The 25,180-nt window shown below is 56.2% G+C and overlaps 2 protein-coding genes across 4 annotated transcripts in view; one reads left to right on the top strand and one right to left on the bottom strand.

Moving 5' to 3' along the window:
• The window catches only part of Pgs1 (phosphatidylglycerophosphate synthase 1), a 37,700-nt gene extending 23,369 nt beyond the window's left edge, over positions 1–14,331 (top strand). Inside the window, exons 8-11 of one of the 3 annotated variants that reach the window (XR_013092731.1) lie at positions 6,273–6,421; positions 9,961–10,089; positions 13,671–13,815; positions 14,094–14,331. Coding sequence is in view for 1 of the 3 variants with exons in the window: in XM_076871593.1 (XP_076727708.1) it covers positions 6,273–6,421; positions 9,961–10,080 (269 nt within the window). In the remaining 2 variants the exon portion in view is untranslated. Of the gene's footprint in view, positions 1–6,272; positions 6,422–9,960; positions 10,090–11,094; positions 11,172–13,670 lie in introns of all 3 variants that reach the window. The other 2 variants (XR_013092730.1, XM_076871593.1) reach the window with 2 other exon arrangements.
• Positions 12,927–25,180, bottom strand: part of Dnah17 (dynein axonemal heavy chain 17) — a 104,502-nt gene continuing 92,248 nt past the window's right edge. Inside the window, exons 71-80 of the mRNA XM_076871592.2 lie at positions 23,878–24,026; positions 23,035–23,162; positions 22,196–22,423; positions 20,101–20,292; positions 17,674–17,853; positions 17,216–17,398; positions 16,218–16,400; positions 15,722–15,865; positions 15,038–15,263; positions 12,927–13,763 (exon numbers count right to left, since the gene is read on the bottom strand). Of these exons, the coding sequence (XP_076727707.2) occupies positions 13,516–13,763; positions 15,038–15,263; positions 15,722–15,865; positions 16,218–16,400; positions 17,216–17,398; positions 17,674–17,853; positions 20,101–20,292; positions 22,196–22,423; positions 23,035–23,162; positions 23,878–24,026 (1,861 nt within the window). The 3' untranslated portion in view covers positions 12,927–13,515. The remainder of the gene's footprint in view (positions 13,764–15,037; positions 15,264–15,721; positions 15,866–16,217; positions 16,401–17,215; positions 17,399–17,673; positions 17,854–20,100; positions 20,293–22,195; positions 22,424–23,034; positions 23,163–23,877; positions 24,027–25,180) is intronic.

The raw sequence follows: 25,180 nt of genomic DNA, 5'->3' as shown, positions 1-25,180 counted from the left end.
CTCAGTAGCCCTTTCTGGCTCACTTGTTAATGGTCGTTTCCCTAAAGCAGCCTGTGTCAGGAGAGGGTTGTGGTTGTGGATTTGGATTGCTGGTGCGCTGGACCATTTTCTGTAAGGCTCATGCTAGGTACAAGTTGCGGGCCTGTTTGAACCCCAGGAAGTTTCGATCACTGTGTAGCCAGTACCACAATTCCTTTACCCAATTCTCCTGTGGGACGGGCCTGATCTGATCTTGTCTTTTCCTGCTCCCAGAAGCCTTGGAGAGTGAGCCCGGGGCACTAGATTCCAGATCCCTACACACTGGCAGCATCCCTGGGAATCAGACCACAGGAAACTTGGAGGACTGTGTGTTGGACTGCTGATGGCCCTGTAAGGGTGGCTCTGCAGGGAAGGTGGGTTTGGTTCCTGCCCTGGGGAAGCCTGAAGGCGAGGCTGGGACAGACAGTCTTCTGTGGGAAATGACCACACTGGTTAAATGGTGCCAGTGGGTTTCAGTGCAGCTTGATGGCAGGAAATCCAAAGGTCTTTAGTATTTTGTGTTATCAGATGTTGCTGGGAACATCCAGCAGTTGCTCAGATGCCTTGTTGGAGAGATCCTTGTGTGGTGACTAGTGGTGGAAGCGGTATTTATTCTGTTCCCCAGCCCGACTAGAGGTTTACCTCACTTGCAGACTTTGCTCATTTCTTATTTATTTATTTATTTTTTAGCAGTGAGGATTGAACCCAAGACCTGATACATGCTAGGCAAGCATTCTACCACTGAGCTACATCCCCAGCCCTTTTTATATTTTATTTTGAGACAGGTTCTTCCTAAGTTACTGTGTGAGACTGGCCTTGAAGCTGTCATCCTGCCTCAGCCACCTGAGCCCCTGGGATCACAGGCGTGCACCGCTGTGCCCAGGAGCACACTTCACTGGTTTCTTAATAGACTTCAGTTTTGTGGCATATTTTAGTAAACTAGCCAGAGGTGCCTTCTATTTAACATCATGCCCTAGAGACTCCTTTTGCAATATGGATTATCTGTTTAGTCTTGTGTTTCACTTTTGCAAAGGACACCTCTTCAGAAGATCTGGTGTCAGTGTGCTTTAGTATAGACGTTACCGCATGTTGTGCCCTGGACCCTGGTTCTTGGTTCAGTTTTACCCTGGGTAGAAGCTGAAGGAATGGTTCAATTTCCTTTCTGTCAAGTAGGGTGATGGCACTGAATCAACAGGAGAGCAGCGTGGCAGGATGCACATTGACTTTCTTTAGCATGACCAGTGGCACAAGCCAGGAGGGATGCCTCTGGGGTCATGAGACTGGTGCTGTGTTGACATCGAAGGCCTGGGCTAGGAGTGGCTCTGTTAGCTCAGAGCAGATGATTGACAGTTGGACAAAAGTCTCGTTCTCTAGGTGTGGGGTCTCTGGCTTTGTTACCTGTACACATGGGGGTATGTTCTGATAAGTCCATTTTAAGTTGAAGATAATGTAAGTTGAAAGTAACATAAGGAAAATACTGTGAGTTGAAAACACTTGATGCACTTAACCTGCTGACCTCCCAGCTGAGCCCCAGGAACACAGTGGAGTGCCAGTGGTCCCTCATCACTCGAGCCTGTGGGAGCTGCAGCGTGATGCTGCCACCCAGCATCACCAGAATGTATACCTGTACCTCGTATTGCTCCCCTGGAAGAATAAAAAATTGGAGTTTTTCAGTGGTAGAGCACTTGCCTGGTATGTATGAGGCCCTAGGTTCCATTCCTAACACCACACACAAAAAAAATGAAAAATAAGACAAATCAAGTTCCATGGAGTGCGTCGTCTTGCCCACCTTCTTCAAGTTGCTGCCTTGTTGGGAACCATTGGGAGTTGGTCTGTGGAGTTCTGCTGCTGCTCTCCCTGCCTCTGGGTGGTGAAGGACAGCTTGAAGCCAGAGGCCTTCACCTGCAACTCTTGGGTCCCCAAAATGGGAGTCCTCAGGAGCTCCCCTTGGTGTGCGGCTGGGCAGCCCTCCATGTTAGTAGCGGGCTGCCGGCTGCTCCTATGACTCATGGTTTGCCAGTTTCCTGTTGCCTGGCCCTCATTCCTTGCCCTGTAGGTGTGGCAGGACGAGGTTCTGGGAGCCAGGGTAGAATCTGGACTCTGCCCAGAGGCTACTTTAGATGCTGCAGCAGACTCATCTGATTGGGCCCCGGGCCCACCTGCCCCCCCAGCCTGGTCCCTGAAGAGCACTGGGGTGGGGAGGAGAGCCCAGCTGCCTGCCATTTTCAGCCTGTAAGTGTAGTGTGCCACATGCTGGAGACTCACCCTTGAGGTCTGTGACAGCCCACAGTTTCAGCATAGGCTGAGTGTGAGGTTTCAAGCTGTGTTCCAGCCTGTTGGCTTCCTGTCCTGGAGGGGTGAGGCCAGAGCAGCGCTCACACTCAACTCCGGCTTCTTGCTGAGAGCGTGAAATAGGCCAACCATGTCCCAACCCTGTCTTGAGAGCCAGCAGCCCTTTCAACAGGGACCATGCCCACACTGTGCACCTAGGTGCAGGATCTATGTGTGGGCTGAGCTCTGGGCTTGCATTTTAGGGGAGGATCGGAAAATGAGTTTATTGAGTTTAGATCAATGACTTCATTTGTCCTGGATTCAGTACTCTACGTTAACAACACCATGTGTGTGGCCAGGGTGGAGCAGGGCCATAGGATTGAGAGATTTCTGGCTCCTGCTGACAGCGGAATCTGTTAATGATTGTGAGAATTTCACTATTTTTATTGTCTTCCTGATAGGCTGATTGACATGGTGCCCACAAGTGAACTGATGGTGAGAGCCAGAAGCCCCACCCTGTGTGCCTTTGCGGCAGTGGGAAGGCTCTCACCTGGAACCCTTCCGGGGTGCTCCGGCTTAGGGCTGTGCTGGTGTATACTGTCGCCTCAGGCTGAGGTGCACGGGAGGAGTTTCAGAGAGTTGTTCTGACACCAGAGCCAGCAGGTGCTTCTCCCTGGAGCGGAGGCCAGGGTGACTTTTTTCTCCTTGTTTTTTACCAGGGCCTGATTGCAGACTACTGTAGGGGCCTGCAGGGGGGATGCGTACATGTGGGTTTCTGGGCAAGATCCTGAGAGAATGCCCCTGACCTAAAGTATCCTTGAGCTTCTGCTTCCGAACCTTACTTAATCTAATCTTTTGTTGGAAGAATCATCGTTACTCATTTTATTCAAACAGATATTTATTGAGGTCCTACCATGTATCGTACATCATTCAAGGCAGTGGAAGTAGCTCACTGGGCCAAGAGGGACTTCTTGTCTCCCGGGGCTTTCAGTCTAATTGGAAGCAGGAGAGCAGAGGAGTTCGTACCAATACATGTCAGGTGAACAAGAACAAGTTAGGAGAAGGGATCCAGGCTGACGGGCCTAAGAGCCAGGGAGGGCCCCTCTGAGGACCTGACATTTGGGCAGAGCCTAAGTGAAGAGAGAGATAGAGTGGCCCACATCTGCCTTGGGCAGGAGCCACCCAGGCAGGGGGCGGACAATAAAGCCCTATGGGCTTCCTAGGCTTGCAGAACTGCATGGGCTAGGATGGGGCCTGTGCCATCCTGCAGGAGGTGTCTAGGGCCTCTGCAGGAGACAGAAAAGTGCTGTGAACTGGCTTTTGCATCAGATGGACAAGGTGACTGTTGAGAAGGGTAGAGGCTGGTGTCACTTTTTCTGAGAAGGAGGCCCAGAGCTGGGCAGCAGCAGGGGCCTTTGACTTGAGTCCAGCTCTGTCCTCATGTGGCCTTCCACTCACGTGCTTTCTGCTGGGCTTCAGGCGGTCATGGCTGCCTTGGCCTCCCCTGCTCCCTAGGGTCCCAGGTCTGTAGTCCTCCTCTGCCTTGTGAATAGCCTGCACCCCAGTCTGCTCCTGAAGTCACTTTCTCCATAGCAGGGTGCTTCTCCCTACTTCCTGCTGCAGTTCCTGCTGGTTCCTGGAATGGTAGAGATGTTGGGCCCAAAGGTCAGGCCCTGGGGTGAGGAGCTGGGGCTTGATAACATTTTATGGCCCTGCGCCGGAAGCATGTTTCCCGACAGCAAGTCCCTGCGTCTTCCCTGTGCACGCACAGCCAGCATCCTGAGCTGCAGGCCTGACAGGAGCAAAGGAGATGAAACTGCACTTCAGGGGTTTTCTTGATTTCCCCACCCGCTGGAAATTTCCCAGCTGTTCTCAGGGTGCAGACCAGTGATGAACTTGCCTGCCTGGAAGAGTTCAGATGGAGGGAGACCGCTTTCCCAGCAGGGCTCCCTGGGACACAGGTGCCCTGTGCCACCTCTGGTAGTGTGGGCAGTGTCCCTCCTTGGTAGTGCTTTTCACTGTCTCAGTGGATCTCACCAGTGGGGACCAGGCTTGCCATTTTTCTTTTCTTTTGTGGCACTGGGGATTGAATCCAGGGCCTCACATATGCTAGGCAAGTGCTTTACCACTGAGCTGTACCCCAGCCCTTTATATTTTATTTAGGACAGGGTGTCGCTAAGTTGCTGAGGCTGTCCTTGAATTTCGGTCTTCCTGCCTCAGCCTCCTGAGTCACTGGGATTACAGGTGTCCCAGTGTTTATAAGAGGCTGCTGTTGTCATGAGAAGAGTAGGGACTAGCTTCAGCAGGTGGGAGGAATCTCTTGTCTTGGGGCTGAGGCTGCTGGAGTTTCTACCCTGTGTCTCATCTCTCCCAGCTCCAAACTCTGGGAGGGTTGGCGGTGGGGTAAGGCATGTGCATGTGAAGAGCGGCCAGTGCAGAGAACAGCCTTCCCTTAGACCCCAAAGAGGGGCCAGCCTGCCCTGCCTGTGGCCTCTTGAATTATCTGCACAGCCTGAGGCCCCATTGATGAAGTGGGTACAAGGCAAGCAAGTGGCTTTGATGTGGCCCTCTGTAAGGGAGGGGACGAGCCCATTACAGGAACAGGCGGCAGGGCCTCGTCACCTCTTACCCAAGCTGTTCTTGGAAATGCTCCTGCTCTGAGTGAGAATTAGGAAATGGTCTTCTATTTTGGGAACGTGGTGTGTGTTGCAGACTGCCAGCTATGGTCATGCAGGTCTCGGGCCTTTAAGAGCATCCTATTGGTGGAGGAGACGTGGTGGGAAGTTGATCCCGTGCAGTTGCCCACAGGGGCCTACAAGCACGTGGTAACACACTGGGCTGGGTTTTCTGGTGTGAGTGAGGGTGCGGTGAGGAGGAAAGTGTGGAGGCTATGCTGAATCCGTGCTGCCTGGAAGAAGAGGATGTTTTGAGCAGCACACGTCCTTGGGAGGTCAGGTTTTGGGAATCTTCTGTTAGGAGTAGGGTTTTTGGGGGCTGAATTGTGAAAGCAGGTCCTGGGATTTGGGAGGTTATAGAATGAGGACCTGCCTGGTTGTCTTGGACGACAGGTCAGGATTCTGAGAGAGCCCATGACCTTTCTTACAGAAATGTCTCCAGGGTATGGTCAGACACACAGTCTTCCTGCTGATCCTTGACCCATCTGCTAGCAAAAAATGGGAACCAGTGTCTCTCTGAGAGAGACAGAAACTTGCAGGGCCCTCAGGTCCTCTCCTTTGTTGGCCCAGATGGACTTTGCTGGGTGCATTCGAAAGGGAAGTCCTTGAGCCCCACTGCCAGTGAGAGCAGAGGTCTGGCCTGGAGCCCCTCTGGGCTTCCTGGCTTTCTGGTGTGTTAACAGCTTGAAATAGGGAGGCTGGGTAAGGGAGACTGTGTGTCCCCTGTCTGGAGGCAGGAAGGGCGGCTGTGTGTCCTCAGGCAGGCCTGCTCTTTCTTACCCAGTGCCTTGTCTCTCCTTGGTGACAGCACAGTTGGCTGGCCCAAGCAGGGGGATGCTGTTCCTTACCTGCTGCTTCCCGTGCCTCTTCCCTTGCCTCTTGCCCTGGGGTTGGGGATAGCAGCTGCTGCCTGTGCGGGCCTGAGCTTCACCGGCAACTTTTGGCAGGCCCAGAGATGGCAGAGGCAGTTCACAGAGCTGGGATTGAAGCCCTGCTCTCCCTGGGGCACAATTGTGGGCAGCCTGTGAGAGCTAACCTTAGGCCAGCCTTGCTGGGTTCCCCCAAGGAACCCAGCTGCTCATCCTGTGTGGGACCCAAGGCCATAGCACAGAGTGGTGGGGAGTGCAGAGCAGCATTGGCTGGGGTGTCTGTTGCGCCTCAGCACAGGGTGTGGGGGTGGACCTCCTGGCCACCTCTCGACCAGAGAGCCTGGCCAGCTGCTTTTCTCTTAGGTTGACACAGTGCGTGGTGTGGATGTTGGCAGATTCTATGCTCATTTTCTGTCTGCCCATTTCCTTTTCCCTGCAGGCCTCTGGCTGTACCTGGCAGGGAGCAGCCTGCCCTGTCTCACGCTGATTGGCTCTCCTAATTTTGGGTACAGGTCAGTTCACCGGGACCTGGAGGCCCAGATCGCCATCGTGACAGAGAGCCGATCCCTGCAGCAGCAGCTCCACCAGGTTGGTTGAAGCAGTGGGATTCCTGGGTGTGAGGGGGGTGCGGCTGGTACCCAGCCTGGCCCAGGTCACTGGACTGCTCCAGCTGTCTCCTGCCATTGTCTGCCGAGGCAGTGAGACTAGGACTGAGAAAGACTCTTGAGTTCCCCCAGGTCTGCAGTGAGCGGGTAGTGGGGCCTCTCTGAGACCTGCGCCAGAGAAGCCTTGGAAGATCAGGCCCTTGGTCTTGCAGCTGCGGGGCTATATGGACTCGTGTCTTGGGGACTTGTCCTATACTGTTCAGAAGGCCTACCTCTTCGAAGAACAAGGGAAGCTCTTTAAGGGCCAGAAGTGGATTTGGCCTTCTCTAGATGGTAGCAGTGTTTTGTTTTCTCTTTAGATAACTACGTAACCAAGAATTCACGTATGATTTTACATAGACTTTAGTATTTGGTCACCGACAACAATATTGATGGACTTTTGAAAAGGAAGCACAGGCCCCATATGGGTGCGGCCTGCAGGGCTTTGGGTTCTTGAGGGTGTGAGCCTTTCCATGGGCAGCATCAGCTTCCCCTCCTGAGTCACAGGTGTGCAGAAACGTGCTGTAGGCCAGGCTTTGACCTACAGCGTTCACTGCAGCGTTGGGAAGTGCTGCTGAGCTCTTGGATGGGGAGGAGGTGCTGCCTCGTTCCCTGGGCTCCTCCTGCAGTCTCCTGTCTGTGGAAGAGCAGGCCTGGGTGGCCCTGGGACACTGGATTTATCCAGCAGCTTTCTTCTTGCAGGGAGACATAGCAAGCTGTGGAAGAATCCCCCACAAGCTGAGAGATTCCATTGTAAGGGGGCAGCCACTGGCCTCAGATCCCAGCTTATAGGAAAGACAGACTGCAGCTCTTATCCCCGGGATCTCCTGGACTCTGGCCTCTAGGGCAGAGAGAACTGTGTGCACAGACGGCCCAACTATAGAGTTGTTAGTGATTTTGGCTTGGGGTGGGGACGAGTTGTGTGGGGAATCTGGGTTGACTTGAGAAGTAAGTGCCCCAGGCCTGTGCCCAGGGTCTTGGTACTGACCGTTCCCCACTTCCTGAGTCAGGGAACTCAACCCACATCCTGGATCTTGAGAAAAGCTGGGCCAGTTGTGGTTGGGAGCTGCTTTCTCAAATAACATATTTGGGATATTTTCTTCCCAAACCTGAGTCTCAGGGGCTTTGGATTGTGGGAGGGTGGTAAGAGATTGATTCTATGCTTGTGAATTGCAGAAATGCATTTCTAGATTATTCTGCCGGTCTGCCTCTGTGCCAGGACTACAGTGCCTGGTCCTCGAGCGCCAAGTGCTACTGGGGCTGTGCAGCCACACACCAGAAAGTCCCTGCAGCCCCAGCAGCTTGGGTCTGTGCTCTTAGCGGCTGCTGCTGTAGTTCTGCTGGGACACAGGGAAGGGCCCTGGCCAGGTCAGGTGGAGCTCTGGGAATGGGAGATGTCTTTATCAGAATCCGAAGTCCCTCCCTTCACTTAGTGCATACAATAAAAGTGGAAAGCTTCCTGGCTTTGTTCAGAGAACAGTTTTCCACTTGTGACCAAGAAATACTCCCTCGAAAAGCATTGTGACCCCGGCCAGCTGACTTCCTTCTCCATCCCTGTTGTGGAGTCTGAGGACACGGAGGTTGTGCTGGTAATCTCATCGCAGCCTTGGCTGGCTGTTCACTGAGAATGCAGGGCTGCAGTTGCAGATCCGCCCCTGAGACCAGAGCTGACTCCTCCGGCAGGCACTTCCCACCAGGGATTTGGAGCTCAGCAGCAGCAATTGGGAGGCCATAGAATTAGGCTCCCATGTTTGTGACATCTGGAGCTGGGGTAGAACAGCAGCTGAGGGTCTGCGCGCATGGATGTGGCCTCAGGGTGTGCTTCATGACCAGGGCAGCGAGCACAGCCAAGAGGGAGCAGCCGGAAGTGCAGCTGCCGACACCCGAGGTGACCTGGTCTTCCCTCACACAGCGTCCCTCTTGTGTGGCCCTGCATTTGTGGGACTGTGTGCCTGGTCATCCTGACAGGAGCCTCTGGATGGTGTGGACGCAGGCACAGCCTGGAATTCCTAGATAAGGTGCTTGGTCTTGAGGCTCAGTCAGGAGAGGACAGCACCTAAGGGCACATGGCTTAAGAAAGAAAGCCTCCACACACTCGGAGGCAAAGCCTGTGCACGTGTTTCAGACGTGAAAGTAATAAACATTTTGTATAAAAATTAAGAAAAATTAGAAGAAACTAGCCTTTGGTCAGAGCTCCTCATTCCCTTTCATTCTGTGTATGCGTGGAAAGGCGTAACATTTTTTTTTAAAAGGAATTAGGATTACTGCTGGCCCTTCAAACCCACAGGTTTTGAATTCAAGGATTCAACCACCCATGGATCAAAATGGATGGAAAATAATTCCGTCTGTACTGAACATGTGCAGATTTCCCCCAAACAATACAGTGTGGAAAATATTTATACATAGCCAGTACCTTAAATACTACAGGTAAGGTGGAATTCAGAAGTCCCCCATGGGACGTGTCCACGCAGGCTGTGCATTTAGTGCCAGGGACATGAGCATGTTCAGGGTTTGGTGTCTGTGGGGTCCTGGAGCCTGTTTCCCAAGAGTGCCAGGCATATACCCCCACACCCGGCTCCTTCTGTCAGGTGTGCTGCGTGTTCTGCCCTGTTATTAAGCATCCTGGGATGTGCTTGTCTCTTGGTGAATGCTGTCTTGCTGTGTGGATATATTGGTAAGGAGCTTGGGGCGTGTCAGTGGTTTCCAGTCTTTCCTGTCATGGTGCACTGTGATAAGTGTCTGTGTGCAGACATCCTAGTGCTTGGTTCTGGGTGCACAGTTGCTGTTGTGGGAGAAGCTTGCAAGTGGAACGTTTAAGGCTCTTGATACCTGTTGCCAGATTGCCTTCCAGAGAGGTGACTCAGTGCCCCTTTCCACAGCAGTCCATGCCAGCCAGGATAATGACATCAAAAGATGACTTTTTTATACCAATTCGATGGAAAACTTATGTAAAAGGCATTTTTTTCTTGGTGGTGCTGGAATTGAGTGAGGGTGCTCTGCACTGTGTGCCAGGCACTTACTCTGCCCCCTGGGCTGCCTGGCCCAGGGCCTTGTCGTTGTGACAGTGAGTTTTTTTTTTTTTTTTTTGCTGTTCCTTTTAGTCATTCATGACAGTAGGTCTGTTTTGACGTATTCACACAATATGGAGTGTGTCTTATTTTACTTGGCCCTTGGTCATGGACGTAGGTGACGGCAAGACAGCTTTCCACAGTGTTTTTCCCACCAGGTGTGTTTCCTTCACTCCAAGTTGGAGACGTGCAAAGGTGTATCTTGGCATCGTCAGCAATGGGGCTTTGTAGCTTGTCCACAAGCATTGTGCCGCACCACGGTGGGCCTGCCCTGCCCTACTGCTGGGTACCCCCACACTTCTGGCCTGACATGTGTTTTCTGGCCTTGACACAGTGTTTGCCAGGCCAGTCTTAGGGCCGTGTTACCTGGTGCTGGAGGGGACTCTAACTACTTCTGTCTATTCCTCTTCCTCAGGAGCAAGAGCAGCTCTACTTGCGGTCAGGTGTGGTGTCCTCTGCCACCTTTGAGCAGCCCAGTCGGCAGGTGAAGCTGTGGGTGAAGATGGTGACTCCACTGATCAAGAACTTCTTCTGAGGACGCCAGGTGCTGTCTCTCGCACCGCCTCAGCTCAGTGTTGCCAAGAGCTTTGGGTAGGGCAGGGGTGGTCCGACTACCAGAGACCCTCTTAAAGGAACCCTGAGGGCTCTTTCACCACCCCTTCCTTGGTTAAGCACGTGGAGGTTACTGTAGGATTGTGGAAAGCTGTCATCAAAGTTTTTGAAGACTGATGCTAAATTAGGAAGCTGGTTCACTTCTTATCAGGTACCAGTCACACCAAGTGCTGGGCCGCCTGTGTTAGCAGTGTGTAGTCCCCTTCTGCCTTCCCGTGCCAGGGCCATTGGGTGAGAGGGAGGCAGAGCCTGTCCTTCCCTTCCCTTAGCTGAGCAGGACCCTGCAGGAGACAGCTGTGGGAGGAGGACGAGGCCCTCCGGGAATGGGGAGGGCTCTGGCCAGCTGAGCTCAGGACCACATGGTGGCTGAGCTGGACCTTGGGCTGCTGCCTTGCCATCTCCCTGACGTCTGTGTGACGTGCAGTTAGGGAGGTGTGATGTTCTAGGTGTCAAGACATGCTCTGCCTACCAGAAAGCCACCTGCTGGGTCCCACAGGCAGGTGCACCTTAGGGCTCACCCCAGCTACCCCTTGGCTGTCCTGATGCCTGGAGGTTGGACAGGGAGTGGGTGGCTGCCGTGAGAGTGGGCTCTCTCTGGAGTGACCCTCTGTGTTCCAGATTCCTCAGGACCCTGAGCACACTCTGGAGGGCCCCAGATGGGGTTGGTTTCCTGGGTCCTCCGCACATTGGCATGGTTAGGACTTCAGCTTGGGGGTACAGGGGAGTGAGGGAGTATAGTGGCACATGCTTCTCTGTTGGTAGAGTTCCTTGGCTCTTGACAACCTCATCTAAAAAAAAAAAATTGCATGTAATCCTGTAGTTTTTTCTTCATTATTTTAATTGCTTGTGTGTATGTGGAGGTGTCCTGGTGATTGAACCAGGGACATTCTACCACTTAGCTATACCCAGCCCTTTTTATTTTTATTTTTTGAGACAGGATGTTGCTGAGTTGCTGAGGCTGGCCTTGAACTTGCAATCCTCCTGCCTCAGCCTCCTGAGTTGCTGGGATTACAGGTGTGTGCCGCCTCACCCAGCTCATTTTAATGTTTTGTTTGTTTGTCTATTTGACCCAGTGTCCATGTATGCTATACACCTTGTGATTGTTGATAATGCCAGCTCTCGTCTTGTGTTATCTCAAGCAGGGCATTTTGAATCTACCTGTCCTGTGTATTTATAGAAGTCCGTCCGCCCCATCCATTGTCTTGAGCCAGTTTTAGAACTTAATGCGCAGTCTCAGCATGTCAGGATCTTGCACAAAGCATGAGCCTTCTGTAGGTGCCAGGAGTGGCAGCCCGACTTTAGGGGAGCCAGACTGGAGAACTTCCTGTGCCTCGTGCTTTTGGAAGCAGTCGCTCTTGCTGGCCTCCAGGACCACCTTTCCTGGGTTCTGGCTGTGTGGTGGGGGCTCCAGGGCCCTAGCACCACTCTTCTACAAGGATGGCTGCAGTTTAAGCAGTTGGGCCTTGGCCACACTGCCCCGGGTTGTGTCTCGGCCCTCAGACTAGTGCCTGGGGATGAGGAGATGCAGGAATGGCCGGGGTGCTGGGTTTCTGTGTGGAGAGGCCTTCTCCACCCCCGTGCGCAGCCTGGCCCGAAGTTCCTCTGTGCCCCTGCTCCCTCTGTCTCTGCTAATGGGAGTACTGGGCAGGCTCTCCAGAGAGGCAGAGACTGGAGGCCCCTGGTTTCTCTTCCAAACCATGCTTTCCCCTTACTGTGGACAACCCAAAGGTGAATCATCTCTTGGAAAGTTTGGAGAAGATTTTCTCAACTACCCGCAATACGCACATGTGGAATAAATTACTGTTTTATTTTAGGCTCTAAAGGCAAAATTGGAAAAACTTCACATTTTGCGGTTATTACCGGGGAATGGAGATGAGCTGCTGTGGCAGGCCATTGGCGCGGTCTTCTTTCTGTCCCTGCGGCCTGGTTATGAACGGCTGCAGTCACCACTCCTGGCCAGCAGGGGTGGGTGTCCGACAGTCAGGGTCAGCCCCGAGGGGTCGTGTTCCCTTCTGGATTTGAGTCAGACTTCCTGCACCACTTCTTCACCCATGGTTTGGGTGAATAAAAAATGGAGCGCCATTTCTATCTAGAGTGCTTGCTTGCTAACGCTGTCACGCTCCCCTTGGGTTCCATCTTACCTGTGTAGGCTCTACACCTGCTTGCCCTGGCTTCCAGGTTTCTAAGTAGTCATCTTCTCTCTGATCTGCACCCCACTGCCCCAGTCAGCCTGGCTGTGTTGCTGGGATGTCTTGATGTGGCCCCCAACTTCCGTGGACTCAGCCTGCAGCTGCCTATTGCTTGGGCGGGCTTCCTGGGGCTGTGTGCCACCCACCTCTGTGCCCACTCCCTTGGGGCAGACAGGTGCTGGTGGCTGGAGCACACCCAGGTGGTGTGTTGTGGAATAGCTCTCCTAGTTCAGGGGAGTTTTTAGGGTGTCCGAGGTGCTGGTGGCTGGAGCACACCCAGGTGGTGTGTTGTGGACTAGCTCTCCTAGTTCAGGGGAGTTTTTAGGGTGTCCTCACTAGGCCTTGGAATTGGGTAGAGGCCTTGGAATTGGGTAGAGGCCTTGGAATTGGGTAGAGGCCTTGGAATTGGGTAGAGGCTAAAATAGCCACCCCCAGCCTCCTACTTACTGGCCCTGCAGAACGGCGGGGGTGGGGACAGGAGACAGTGTCTTTCCCCCCACCTTTGACCCTCCCCCCTCAGGACATACAGGGACACAACCTCACAGTTAAGGTCCCTGAGGTCCCCACCGTGTCCCGTGGTTTTTAGAAAGCTGAGGGGAGCACCCCAGCCACGTAGAAGTGGCACCTGTGGCACCTGTGTGGAATAAATAGTTTGCCCTTCTAGGTCCTGGGGTGGAGGGTGGGGAGGCCCTCTTGTCCTTGGGAGAGGAGAGGACTCCTGTTTATGATGGCGCACCTATGGGGGCTGTGCGGGGACATCATCAGATCACAGGCTGCACCTGCTGTGCCCAGGCTGCTTGCAACTCTCCAACACCCCACCCTCTCCCCAGGAGTCAGTATTTGGGGGTTGGTCTGTAGGGTACTTGTCCCTGGCTGTGGTGAGCCGGGCCGCAGCTGCACCTGCTCTGGCCGGCCCAAGGTGCTGGGCCCAGCAGGATGAGACAGCCAATGACTGCAGGCCTTTTAATCTGTACGCCTCTCACACTCCAGCCTCCAGCCTCCCCTCGGGCTAGTCCAGGTGCATTCAGTCACAAAGCACCTCGATTATGTAAGAGGAAAATAACCAATGCTTCCCGTAAAGAGCAGGTGACAGTTGCAAGGCGGTGTTTCTGATTGCAGCCTGGTTGACTTGGTTCAGGGTGGGGCCGGGGCACAGGACCAGTGGCTAGTTACACCTGCAGGAGCAGCGCCACCGCCGCCAGGATCCACTTGGCTGCCTTCTCCTTAGTCTTGAGGTTAAAGGTCCAGACATAGGTGGGGCCGCGGATGCGTGTCTTGTACACGGGACACTCATATATGTTCTTGGTCTCCATGCGGTCCACAGGAATGGCTTTGATGAAGATGACGGGCATGGCTGGCGTCAGCTCCTTCAGACGCGCTTCAGCGATGACTCCAGTCTGGGTGTCCCAGCGAGCTCCTGCAGGGACAGCGTGGCCGAGGGGTCAGGGCAGCCCTGGTGCAGCGAACAGGTCTTGTCTGGTGTGCTGGCAGTGAGGGGAGGGGCCCACAGGGAGAGGCCTGGCCTCACAGCCCCCCCCCCCCAACACCCTTTGCAAGGAGGTCAGTGCCCCTGAGACTCCTGAAGAGTTGAGGCCAGGTGCCAAGGACAGGGGGTGCAGGTGTCCACAGAGGACACTGTGGGTGGTGGTGGCATGCTGTGGTGCCCCGGGCATCTTGCTGTGCACTGAGGAACAGCTCCGCACTAATGCTCTTGGGTTCCATCCATTTAAATTTGTGGTGTTTCCAGAGCCTCGTCTGTCGGCCTTCTCACTTTCAGTGGCAAGAAATCATAACTCCAGCTGAAGATCACCAAGTTCCCTGACTCCCTCGTGTGTCACGTCTAGCCTGTGTGTACATATGCAGCATAAATAATCATCTATGTGCATATATAAATATTATTTGCCTTTAACCAGACTGCTGCCGTTTCTACTCATCATATTCAATAATGTTTGTACTTTGTCTGGAATTCCAAAATAAATGTGGGGAACGGCTGCTGCTGTGCTTGTCTTGGTTGCTGTGGGAAATGGGGTACCTGGGCCCCCGCTGGCCTTGCCTGACAGCACGGGTCGGGTGGGGCAGTTGTGGAGCGGGCAGGGTTGGCAGAGGCGGTGCTGCTCCACTCTGGGTCTGAGTGGGTGGCCTGCCTCAGGGATGAGGGGGCCAGTTCTAGAGGGTGCCTCCACCTCTCTCTCCCCCTCTTTTTTCCTGGCCATGTGGATGGTGTGACACACAGGGCTCTGAGACTAGGTGGTGGGCAGGCCTTCTGTCCCTTAGAAGTCCTGACCGTGCAGCTTGGAGACTGGCAGGGGGCTGGGACAGGAATGCAGCAGAGGTGGGCTCCTGGCTGAGGACCAGCCTGCATGCCTGGGAGCCCACTGCTCTACAGCACTCCTGCCCTGTGCCCTGCGCCCTGGCTGGAGGGGCTGGCCTGATAGGCACTGTTGGCTTCGTCCAGGCCAGCCGGCTGCAACGGGTCTGTGGGAAATGGGGTACCTGGGCCCCCGCCCTCCAGCCCTCTTCGGGTTCTCAGAACCCCACTGACTTTAGTGGTCAGCGTGGCTCCAGGCTGTGAGCTCAGGTACCCATCCTGAGAATACCGCTCTCCCAGCTGCCCCCAGCTGCACAGCCTGTCCTGCTGAGACTGAGTGGGCGTGGCCTGTGGGCAGCTGTAGACAGCCCCCCCCCCCCTACCTTCCATGAAGAGTCCATACACATAGGAGCCCTCTCTGGGGGGAGCAGTCATGTCCTCCCGGTTTTTCTTGGTCACTTCCACAGACAAACACATCTTGTCAAGGGGCCACTCATTCTTCCTGGCCATGGACTGCATGATGGCCGTGAGGAATGACTGGGGGTTGAAGAATCCAGCCAGCCACACGGTGGTGGGCAGGACGAAGTCTGTCGTCCAGGCCTCAAGTTCCTGCAGGGAAGCACAGGCTGAGGGTGAGCAGGCAGGGCCAGGGCTTGTCAGTGTCTCAGAGAGTGGCCCTGGAGCCCGCCGCCTTCCTACCCCTTGCTTTGCTGTCTGGTTCCATTTTAAATGAGGGGGGATTAGTGGGAAAAGTGGCATCAAAGACGGAATGGCCGATGCTGGGGGCTGACCTGGCCTGTCACCAGGCTCACCGCAAGGCCTGAGCTCTTGGCGCTTGCTGGGCGGGCGGCTGCTGCTCATGGTGCGCACCGGTGTGACTTCCTCCTCAACAGAAGGCCCCTGCATTGTCAGGTGCTGAGGGGCTGAGCCTGGCCCTTCCACCCTGCTCCTACAGAGGCCTGGTCACCAAGGGCCTCAAGGGCCACCACAGCTCTACTCCTGAAGGCTCTGGGGTGTGGCACAGCCCTGGCATTCTGGTCTCCACATCTGAGTCAGGCACTGCTTACCCTGATGCGGAGCAGCAAGTCCGTGTACCAGGCTGCCAGGCCCATCATGGAGGGGTAGGCCCGGGCCACCCACGTGTCGGGCACAGTGTCGTAAAAGAGAGCCGTGGACAGGTCTTCCATGTCGGTGGTGATGGTCAGTTCCCCCTGAGGGACACAGCAGGTTCAGGGAAGTTTAGGCTCTGCTACTTGGCCTGGGGCAGATGTGCTCAGGTACACCTTAGGCCTGCCCACGAGAGTGGGAGGCCACCCCCAGTGTGCCCAGAGCCATCAGCTCTGGCTCTGTGGGACCCCTGGAGATAGCCTGCACGGGGCCCAGGCCAGCACCTTCTGCCCGGAGCAGTCAAGGTAAGTTCCCGTGGCTTCTGGAACACCCTGGGTCCAGAGCAGGGCAGAACGGGGCAGGCCATGATGTGCCAGTGTCCTGGCTGTGGCTGGGAGCCTGCCTTCTTGGTCAGCCTGCCCCAAGTTCCTCCGGGGCCTGGTGCCCCCGGCTCACCTTCAGCCCCAGGTTCAGCTCCTTCAGTGAGCGGCGCATTTCGTTGGTCAGGATGTTCATCCTTTCACATTCTTGAAAGGCCACCACCACGTAGGGGGTCTTCTCAGCCGCCTTTGCCATGATCTCGGCCATGTTGAACGTCTCTGGAATCTTCTCGAGGATGTCATCCAGCACGGCCTTCACCTGGAAGCCAGCCCCCATTAACCCCCAGCACTCTCCACCCAGAGAGACCCCTCCCTGCTGCTTCAGGGGCAGGGAGCCTGCCCAGATGTTTGGAGGAGAGGGAAGAGCGGGATGCTGTCAGGACCCCAGCACCGCAGGCTTAGACAGTGGCCGGCAGGATCTCCAGCGCTCTGGCCCCGCTGGCAGACCACATGGCTGGCCCACGTGCATCGGGCGCCCGTGGCCTGGTGCCTCCATATATGCCCGAATGTGCTGGTGGGCACAGATGTCACTTTGTCCTCCACGGGGACCGTACTGGTCCCACCCCCTTAGCATGGTCACGCCCACCACTGTCCATAGGAGCTTTCTAATGTCACTTGTTAGGTCAAGCAGGGGTGTGGGTAATAGAGATTAGGTTGTTCACTCTATGTTTGGTCTGTCCACTGTGAAGCCTGGTACTGAGCTGCTCTGCGGTGAGTTAGGTATAGGTGGTGCTGGGCCGTCAGGAGAGGGGCCAGGGGAGCCTGGACAAGCCGAGTTTGTTCAGTGCTGTACTCTGGGCTTTTCTGATCAGTGAGGTCTGCCTGTGGCCGTCTTGAGTGTGTCCAGGCTGTGCTGCCCGAGCATGCCTGCCACTCACCCGGGTTCTGCCTGCCTGACACAGGTGCTTCTGGGGGCCTGCCAGCCAGCTTGCAGACCCTCACCCCAGGTTTCTCATTCTCCCACTGGGACAGTGTGTGCCTGGCTAGCAAGGGCCCAGGCACTTCCTGTGACCTGGGGCTGCACTGTGCTGTGTGACCTGGCCCCGCGTCCTGGGGAAGGACAAAGGGTCCTGCCTTTTCCTCGCGGGATACTCCTGTGCCTGCTCCCGAGTCTGTCTCTTTGGGCTGCATTTCCAGGACAGTGCGGAACAGCTTCTCTGAGGTGACTGTCAGAAAGCCAATCTCTGCATTGGGGTGCAGGCCGTAAAGGTAGGGGCTCTCGGGGGGAAGGTTCTCATCGATGTATTCATGGTAGCCCTGCAAAGAGGAACAGTGTGAGCAGACTGCCAGGTAAGCTGTGTAAGCCAAGCGAGTCCCTGCCTCGCCCCAGAGTCTGCGTGTCCTGCCCTCTGCCCAGTCCTCACTTGGTCCCTGGCCCTGCATGGCTCCCAGCTACATAAGGGAACTCCCAACCCCCTTCCTTGTTTTGTGTGCCTGGGGTTTGGCTCAGTCACTGCCATGTTGGAAGCAGGCCTGGACGGCCACCTTTCTCAGCTACTGGCCACGGTGGCTCTGTGCAGGCCGCTGCTCACCTTGTAGTCCAGGTTGGGGGGGATCTGAAAGCCGGGGGCCAGCATCACCTCTCCCTCCAGCATCTCGCCGCGGACATACTCGGCCAGGTAGGTCCTGCAGAGCCGCCGATCCCAGTCATCCGTGATGTGGCCGCCGTACATGATCTCCCCGAAGAGGTAGCGGAGGTCGTCCCAGGGCACCTGGGGTGGTGGGGAGCAGCCGTTAGGGAAAGGCGCCCGCCCTCCTCTCACACGGTGGTAGGCCTGCGTGGTCAGCCATGCTCGGGGGCTTTCTGTGCTGACCTGGGCTTGCTGGCTAGGCTGGCTGCCAGGCCAAGGGCTGCCTTCCCCTGACCCCGCACCACAGACCTGGTGTCTGCACAGTGGTCAGCACCTCGGAGATGCCCTCTCTTCTCAGGCTGAGCTCTCCCAACCTGTGACTTCCTTTCCCAGTGATGTCCTTGGGCGCCTCTGCTGGTGCCCCAGACGCTGCAGGCCTACAGGGCACTTGTTCCTTCTGCCTGTTCCTCCTGTGACCCGTGTGTGGCTGAGGGCCGGCTGGGCCACGGCCTCCCCCGTGGCCACTGAGTCTAGTCATGTCTTCAGAACACTTCAGGCGCACCTTCCCTTGGGTCCCACAGAACTTGTCTGGTTCCCAGTTCCTTTTTCCATCAGTCCAGTAGCTGTCGCCTCGCTTGCATCAGAGGGCTTGGTGGCAGCACAGAGAACTTTGAGCAAACGACTCACCCCACAAAACCATGGCCTCCCGGGGCCTTGGGGACAAACACCAGGCCCAGCAGTGTGCACACACAACCCTAGTCAGGCCAGGTGCCCTCTAACCCGGGCCTCCATGCTCACTGCCTGCCTCTGCTTGCTGTGTCCCTTATCTCCAGAGCCTAGCCACGAGCACCCCCACCCACAAAGGCCCAGCCCCCCAGCCCTGCTCCTGCTGCTGGGACTGCCACAGAAGTGCAGCAGGAGCCCTGGGTGACCAGAACCTCCTCCCAGCCATTCTACGAAGAGCATCAGGATCACCCCAGTATGGAATCAGTGAAAAGATCATTCCTAAGTTTTTTGGGGGGTACTGGGGGTTGAACCAGGGGCGCTTAAGCACTGAGCCACATTCTCGGCCACATCCCCAATCCTTATGTTTTATTTTGAGATAAGTTCTCACTAAGTTGCTTAGGGCCTCACTAAGTTGCCGAAGCTGGCCTCTAACTTGTGATCTCTGGCCTCAGCCTTCCAAGTAGCTGGGGTTACAGGTGGGCACCACTGCACCCCGCCCTCTAAATGGCCACTTTGACTTCAAAATTATCTTTCTCAGATTATTTGGAGTTAATGCTGAGCTGAGTTGCTTTGGAAGCAGCTTCTGTTTATGCTGTGAGGTGGGGAGCACACCCCCCTTTAGGGACAGTCCTTTCCCACAGCAGGAGGGCTAGTGGGACTGATCACCTGGCAGGCTGTTTCCCACACCTGCCAGGTCCGTCCCAAGGAAGCCAGCCTGTGCAGGGCAGTCGCACCGTGACAAGGCTGCTGGCTGGTCAGGCCTTCGGGCCAGGGTGGGAAGCACTGGGTACCTCCTCCTGGGGGTGGGGAGTAGTCCTGATACAGATGACATTTGCCAGGTGGTCCTGGCAGGCAGTGTGACCTGTGCCTTGAAGGAACAGAGGGCTGGGGACCTGGGCAGGTGGGGGGGGCGGTCCCCAGGAGGAAAGCCAGCCTGCAGTCTGATAATTGCTCCTGGGGAGGGGACCAGGAGGAGGACGAGTCTAGGGAAAGTCTGTAAAACACGTTGGACACAGAGGGACCTGCCCCAGCTGTGGTGGTGCAGGTCCTCCTTATCTGTGACTGTCGAGGACACCCACCTTGGAGGGGTAACACACTGCCAGGACTGTCCCATCCACCTGTGGCTGGAGTCTCCCTGTCCCTTCCCCAGCTCTGGGAGCCCAGGGAGCCCTGTCCTCCCTGCTAGAGGCAGTTCCCGGTTCCTGGAGCATCTGCCTTTGTGTATCGATCCCCATTTGTCCTGAGAGCAGGAGGTGTTGCCCCTTCTTTCCTGAGGAGCTGCCTTGGGTCCCTGCCTCCCCCAGGGCCTGGGTCTGTCTGGGAATTGAGGAGCACAGGGAGCCAGCCCACAGCCGAAGCCCCGCCTGCCCAAGCCCATCCTCCATCGCGCTGCCTAGAGTGCGGGGTTCTGGGCCGATGCAGGAGGGGCAGCTGTGCGAGCAGGATGGTCACATGGCAGGACGACTGGAGGGGGTGTATGGGAGGTTAGTGATGATAGATGAGCATGTTTTTAGATTCTCTTTGGTTTGTGGAGCCCCCTTAATGCCTTTTACATAAGACACAGAAAAGAAAGGGCAGGTGGGAGCAAGGGAAGGGGTCAGTGCAGGCCAGGTGGAGGGCCCGTGTGGCCAGCTGAGTCAGGACAGGGACCGCGCTCCTCACCTTGGTGTTGGCCTCCAGGTAATTGTAGAGCACATTGATGGAGATGGTGAGGTCCCCATTGTTGAAGGGGTATGACCGGTTCCAGCCCTGGGCACCAAACTTGCGCCTCTCGGCCACCACAGCATGGAAGTAGCACAGGGCAAAGAGGATGCACTTGAACTCGATCTCTTTGGTGCACATCTCCATGGTGTCCTGGGGGGGGGGGGGGGACAGGACGACATAGTCTGTGTCACCTGTTAACAAGAGGAAGCAGAAGGGGATGGTTGCATACAGACACCCCGAGCGGGGACAGAGCCCATCTTTGCGACTGCCGAGGAGCAGAGGGGCGTGGGTGGAGGGGACAAGGCCGTTGGCCCATCAGCTCAGGACAGCCCAGCTGGGAAGGCACAGGCGGGGTCTCCTTTCCCTCCGTCCTTTCAGAAATGCACTTTTGTCGCTTTTAAGTGATTATTACAAGTCAAACTGACCCCGCTCTCTATAAGTAAGCCGTGGGCTCAGACCACTGTTTTGACCAAGCATGAACCAGGCACGAGCCTGCGGTCCCACTGGACGGTAACGGAACTGGGCGTCCCCGTCTCCTGTCACCACCCTCACGTGTGGTGGTGCGGGTGCCACACCTGCATGACTAGTTGTGAGCAGGCGTGCACAGCGTGTCTCACCGTAGACCGCACGGGCTGCCAGGGGGCATTAGCTGTTCTGCATGGGGGCCGAGCTGCAGGAGGTGAAGGCCCCCAGGGCAGGGCCTCCTGTGCCAACACCCCAGGGTGTCACCCTGAGACAAATACAGTGAAGGTGAGGTGCTAGGGCAAAGCAGACCAGAGCCCAGTTTCCAGCAGCTCCGGCTGCTGCGGCTCACAGCACTTTCTGGATCGCAGCCCTGAGCTTCTCACGCCTCGCAGCCGCAGCTCTCCGGCCTGCTGCCCGGGCTTTCTGCAGTGCTTACTTAGCACACTGGAGTCCCACTTCTGGGGCACACCATGCCCCTTGCCCGACTCTGCTCACTGGCCGTATGGGTTGTGCCCTACGTATCACCCATCCCTACACCTGCAACGTGCCAGGCACATGGCGATGGCTGTTTAGATGACTCTCAATTCCCCGTCTTCTTTACACTTTGACGATGCTGTTTCCTTTAACTGTAGGTCGGGAACTGTTAGTGGGTGGCTCAGATATTTTCATAGAACTTTTTTTTTTTTTTAATTGTTTTAGACATTTGGGCCTTTATTTTTTTCATTTATTCATATGTGGTACTGGGAAATGAACCCAGTGCCTCACACATGCGAGGCAAGTGTTGTATCACTGAGCCACAGCCCCAGTCCTCTAGAACTCTCTATGTGTTTATTTTGGTACTGGCAATTGCGTCCTGGGGCACTCTACCACTATGCTACTTCCCAGTCATTTTATTTATTTAGAGACAGGGTCTTGCTAAGTTGCTGAGGCTGGCCTCAAACTTTTAATCCTCCTGCCTCAGCCTCCTGAGCTGCTGGGATTACAGGCGTGCACCACTGCACCCAGCATAAGTGGCTTAAATTTGGAAGTGGTCCATTCTGGCACAGTGTCCTCCATAGGCACGCCATCTTCATTAGGTGTTACAGGACAATACAGGGTCTCAAAACCTCCGACAGATGGGAGATGAGTACACGGCAGAGCACGTGACGTGTAGAGGGGAGGCACAGACTCCAGAGATTGGCTGCAGCAGCAACCCAGTGGACAGTGGTAGGAGGCTGCAAGGGAGGTGGGGAGGGGATGGTGCCGAAGCCAAGTCCACTAGCAGTTGGCCTTTGGCTCCGGAATGCAGGAGCAGGGGTCAGGGAAGTGCTGGGTCCCCAGACAACGACTGACCATCCATTGGCCTCCTCTCCTAGGGCCCCGTGAGGAGGCGTTCCCTGTGCCTACGCTTGCCTCTGCTGGCTGCTGGCTGCAGGCCTGGTTTAACTGCTGGGCCGCTGTCTGTGAAGGTGCGAGTGACCGTGGTGCCTGGTCCTTTTTAATTTTGCACAGCCTTCCAGGAGCACACCATGACACGTGTGCAGGCGTGTGCGCATATGTGCACATGTGTGTGTGCAGCGTGTGAGGCCGCGTGCGCCATCCTCCCTACCTGGTTGAAGAGATCCAGGGCCTTGTGCAGGTTGGCGTACATGCCCGTGGGCGGCTCGTTGGTGATCTTGATGGCGTTTTCCAGGATGCCCTGGGGGATGATGTGGGCTTCGGGGCTGGGCGCAGGCTCCGCGCTGATGAACACCCGGTAGTCCTCGTGGCTGCCTGTGCTATAGCGCTCCACCTTCTTATCCAGGGTGCTCAGCCACCGAGCCACCAGGTGGATGTTCTGCAGTCAAGGCCAGGATAGGCCACTTGGCTGTGTCCCCGGGCACAGGCAGGCTCCCCTGATGGCATCCTCACATACCGGGGGCTCCCCCACCCCATCTACCCTGAGCAGGTGCCGGGCATGTGGGGGTGTTTCTAGCAATTCTTAGGCTCAGCTATTTCAAACTTCCAACCTGTGCCGAGTCCCCTGCATCCTTCCCGGCACAAGGCGGAGATTTCATAGTCCCCAGTCCTCTTGGAGCTAGGAGGGGTCCTGGAGGGGCTCCAGGACAAGGCGGGGTGGCCAAATTGTGGAGAGCACACACTGGGTGTGTGGCCTTTGCTATCTGCCCAAGCAAGGGGCCAGGGGATGAGGGGTGCCTTTGTTGACTGTTGGTTTTTCAAATAACGTGTCTTAAAGGGGCAGCCGGTACAAACCCCAGTGTCTGTCCCCCGTCGGGAGGGCTCCCACTTCCCCTCTGCAGTCTGGCCCCCAGGCTCCCACTGACTCCAGCAGAGCTGACTCTGGCTGTACCCCTCCTTAAGGAGTCACGGGATGCCCACCCATGACTGCAGGGTCATCCTGGGCACAACCTCGGGCCCTCCTGCGCTGCCTTGGTGAGGCCTCCTCACCTGCAGGATGACCCAGTGCCCGTTCTCTGCAGCTACGTCCAGAGCATTCTCAGCCACCACCTCTTGTCCCTGCCCCAGGGACACATTATGGAGTTTCCCATTGTCTATGGTAAATCCCAATTTTTTTCCTAAAGAAAGGAAAAACAGGAAAAGCAAAGCGATGAGTCAGTGTAGAGGCTGAGGCCCTGGGTCCACAGCCGGGAATTCCACGCTCCCACCTTGTTTATCATGGGAAATGCTCATCGCGCACATCTGACAGGCTCCACGTCTAGAGAGCACGTTTGGTCTGCTCCCGGTTGTGCAACCCCCTACCTGGTCCAGCATTTCACCCCCAGGAGCCCGCTGCCCACCAAGCAGCCAGCCCCCACCCGCCCCCCGCCCGCCACCCCAATCTGCTTTCTGTCCCTGTGGACTGGCCTATCTGGGACGTTGTGTATCAACGGGGTCAGGCAGTTGGAGACTTTGGGCCTGGCTTTCCACTGAGTGCAGCAGTGCTGTCCAGCCCGCCACCCCTGGCGTGTCCTTCCACGGCAGAGCAGTATTCCACCGCGCGGACACGCCACTCGTGTTTAGCTGACCATCCAGTGATGGATTTTCTGCCTCTCGGTTATCGTACTTGTCTGGATGTGGGTTTGGGGGGTTTGGGTGTGTGCCCAGCAGTGGACGGGCCGGGTCAATTGGTGGTCATTAAGGAGCAGCCGTTTGGCACGGCAGTGGCTGCATTGCCTCAGGCCCCCACCGCGATGCCCAAGGGCTCGTCTCTCCCGTCCCTGCCATCCATCCTGATGGCGAGGGGCGGAGGCTCCCTGGTGACTGAGGACTTCACTGGCCCTCTGCGCTTACCCAGGGACTCCACGTCTTTCAGGGGGTCCACGCCTGGGGAGAGGATGAAGAAGATGGGAGTGGAGGGGCTGCTCTCCTCGTAGGACTTGGAGAACTCCACGCTCCGGCCTTCCACGAACTTGCTGCCCATCTTCTCCTCCACGAAGTTCCTGAGGGCAGCAGGCAGCGTCAGACCCAAGGCGGGAGCTCACTCTGGACCAAGGGCCAGATTCTGGGCTGGGCTGTGGCCCTGAGAGGGGCCATTTCTTGGGCTTCCTTCAGCAGAGAGGCCTCTGGCGGGAAAGCAAAGTCCTTACGGGCACGTCTCTCCATGTGACTTGCTTTCCTCGGGGTTTATTTGTCAGGGTGCCCTTTGTTCTGGGGACTGGTGACCAGCTCTCCCTTCGAGCAGGGCCACCAGGTACAGAGAGATGCGGCCCATTTTTGAAAGCACACGGGGTGGGTGTTTGAGAGGGAAGGAAGTTGAGATCAGTGGTGTTGGTGAGCGTGAAGGACCAGGGGACATGGAAAACCAGAGAAAATGAAGGCAAGGTGGCAGGACCCCTGTGCCTCGTCACCAAGCCCCGGCTCTTTCCCATTGCCCAGCGAGTCCAGGAGGGATCAGGCCTCCATAGCCCTCCTATGGGAAGTCTAGTGTCCAGGGATCCTCTGAGTTCAGTCGCAGGGCATGAGCTGACTGCATTCTGGAGGAATCTTCTGACTGAGGTTGGTAGGGTTCTAATGTCCAGCCCCCCTGAGACCTTGCTCCTGTGGCAATCGAGGCCTGGTGCTCCAGGATCCGGGAAGACCTGCGATGGGTCCCGTCCTAGCCCCGCCCAGCTGCTCCAGCTCCATCCTCCTTGCCGTCCAGCTCTCTGGGCACCTGCTCTGGCCTTAGCTAGGTTCTGCAGTTTCCTGACCAATGCTGACTAAAGGGTGGCTATTCCCCGGATTCTGCCATCCCAGGCCCGGGGAATGGATCAGACCACGGACACTGTGATCCCGGCCCAAGGGTCTTCCAGAGGGTGCTAAGCTCTGTGCCTGGGTGGGGGTGGACCGAGACCACCGTAGCTATTTCCTCAATCAGGACAAGCGGTCCTTCTGTATGGACGATGCCGATTAAGGGCAGACACTTGGAATCCAGTTGGCACTCAGACATGCCAAGCTATCCCAGGCGGGGGTCTTTCCCAAACTGTGGAGTGCAGGCCCCTCTCTGCTCTGGCTGATGGCAACATGGTGACTTTCGTTGTGTTCCGTCCCCGCCCAACTTGTTCCCCACCACTCCTGGCCCCTCTTCTCTTAGTGGAAAACAAAGCAAAACATG

Source organism: Callospermophilus lateralis, chromosome 11 (genome assembly GCF_048772815.1).
Source record: "Callospermophilus lateralis isolate mCalLat2 chromosome 11, mCalLat2.hap1, whole genome shotgun sequence".
Lineage (NCBI taxonomy): Eukaryota > Metazoa > Chordata > Mammalia > Rodentia > Sciuridae > Callospermophilus > Callospermophilus lateralis.
The sequence above is the reverse complement of the archived record's forward strand: the minus strand, read 5'-3'. Positions and strand labels throughout refer to the sequence as shown.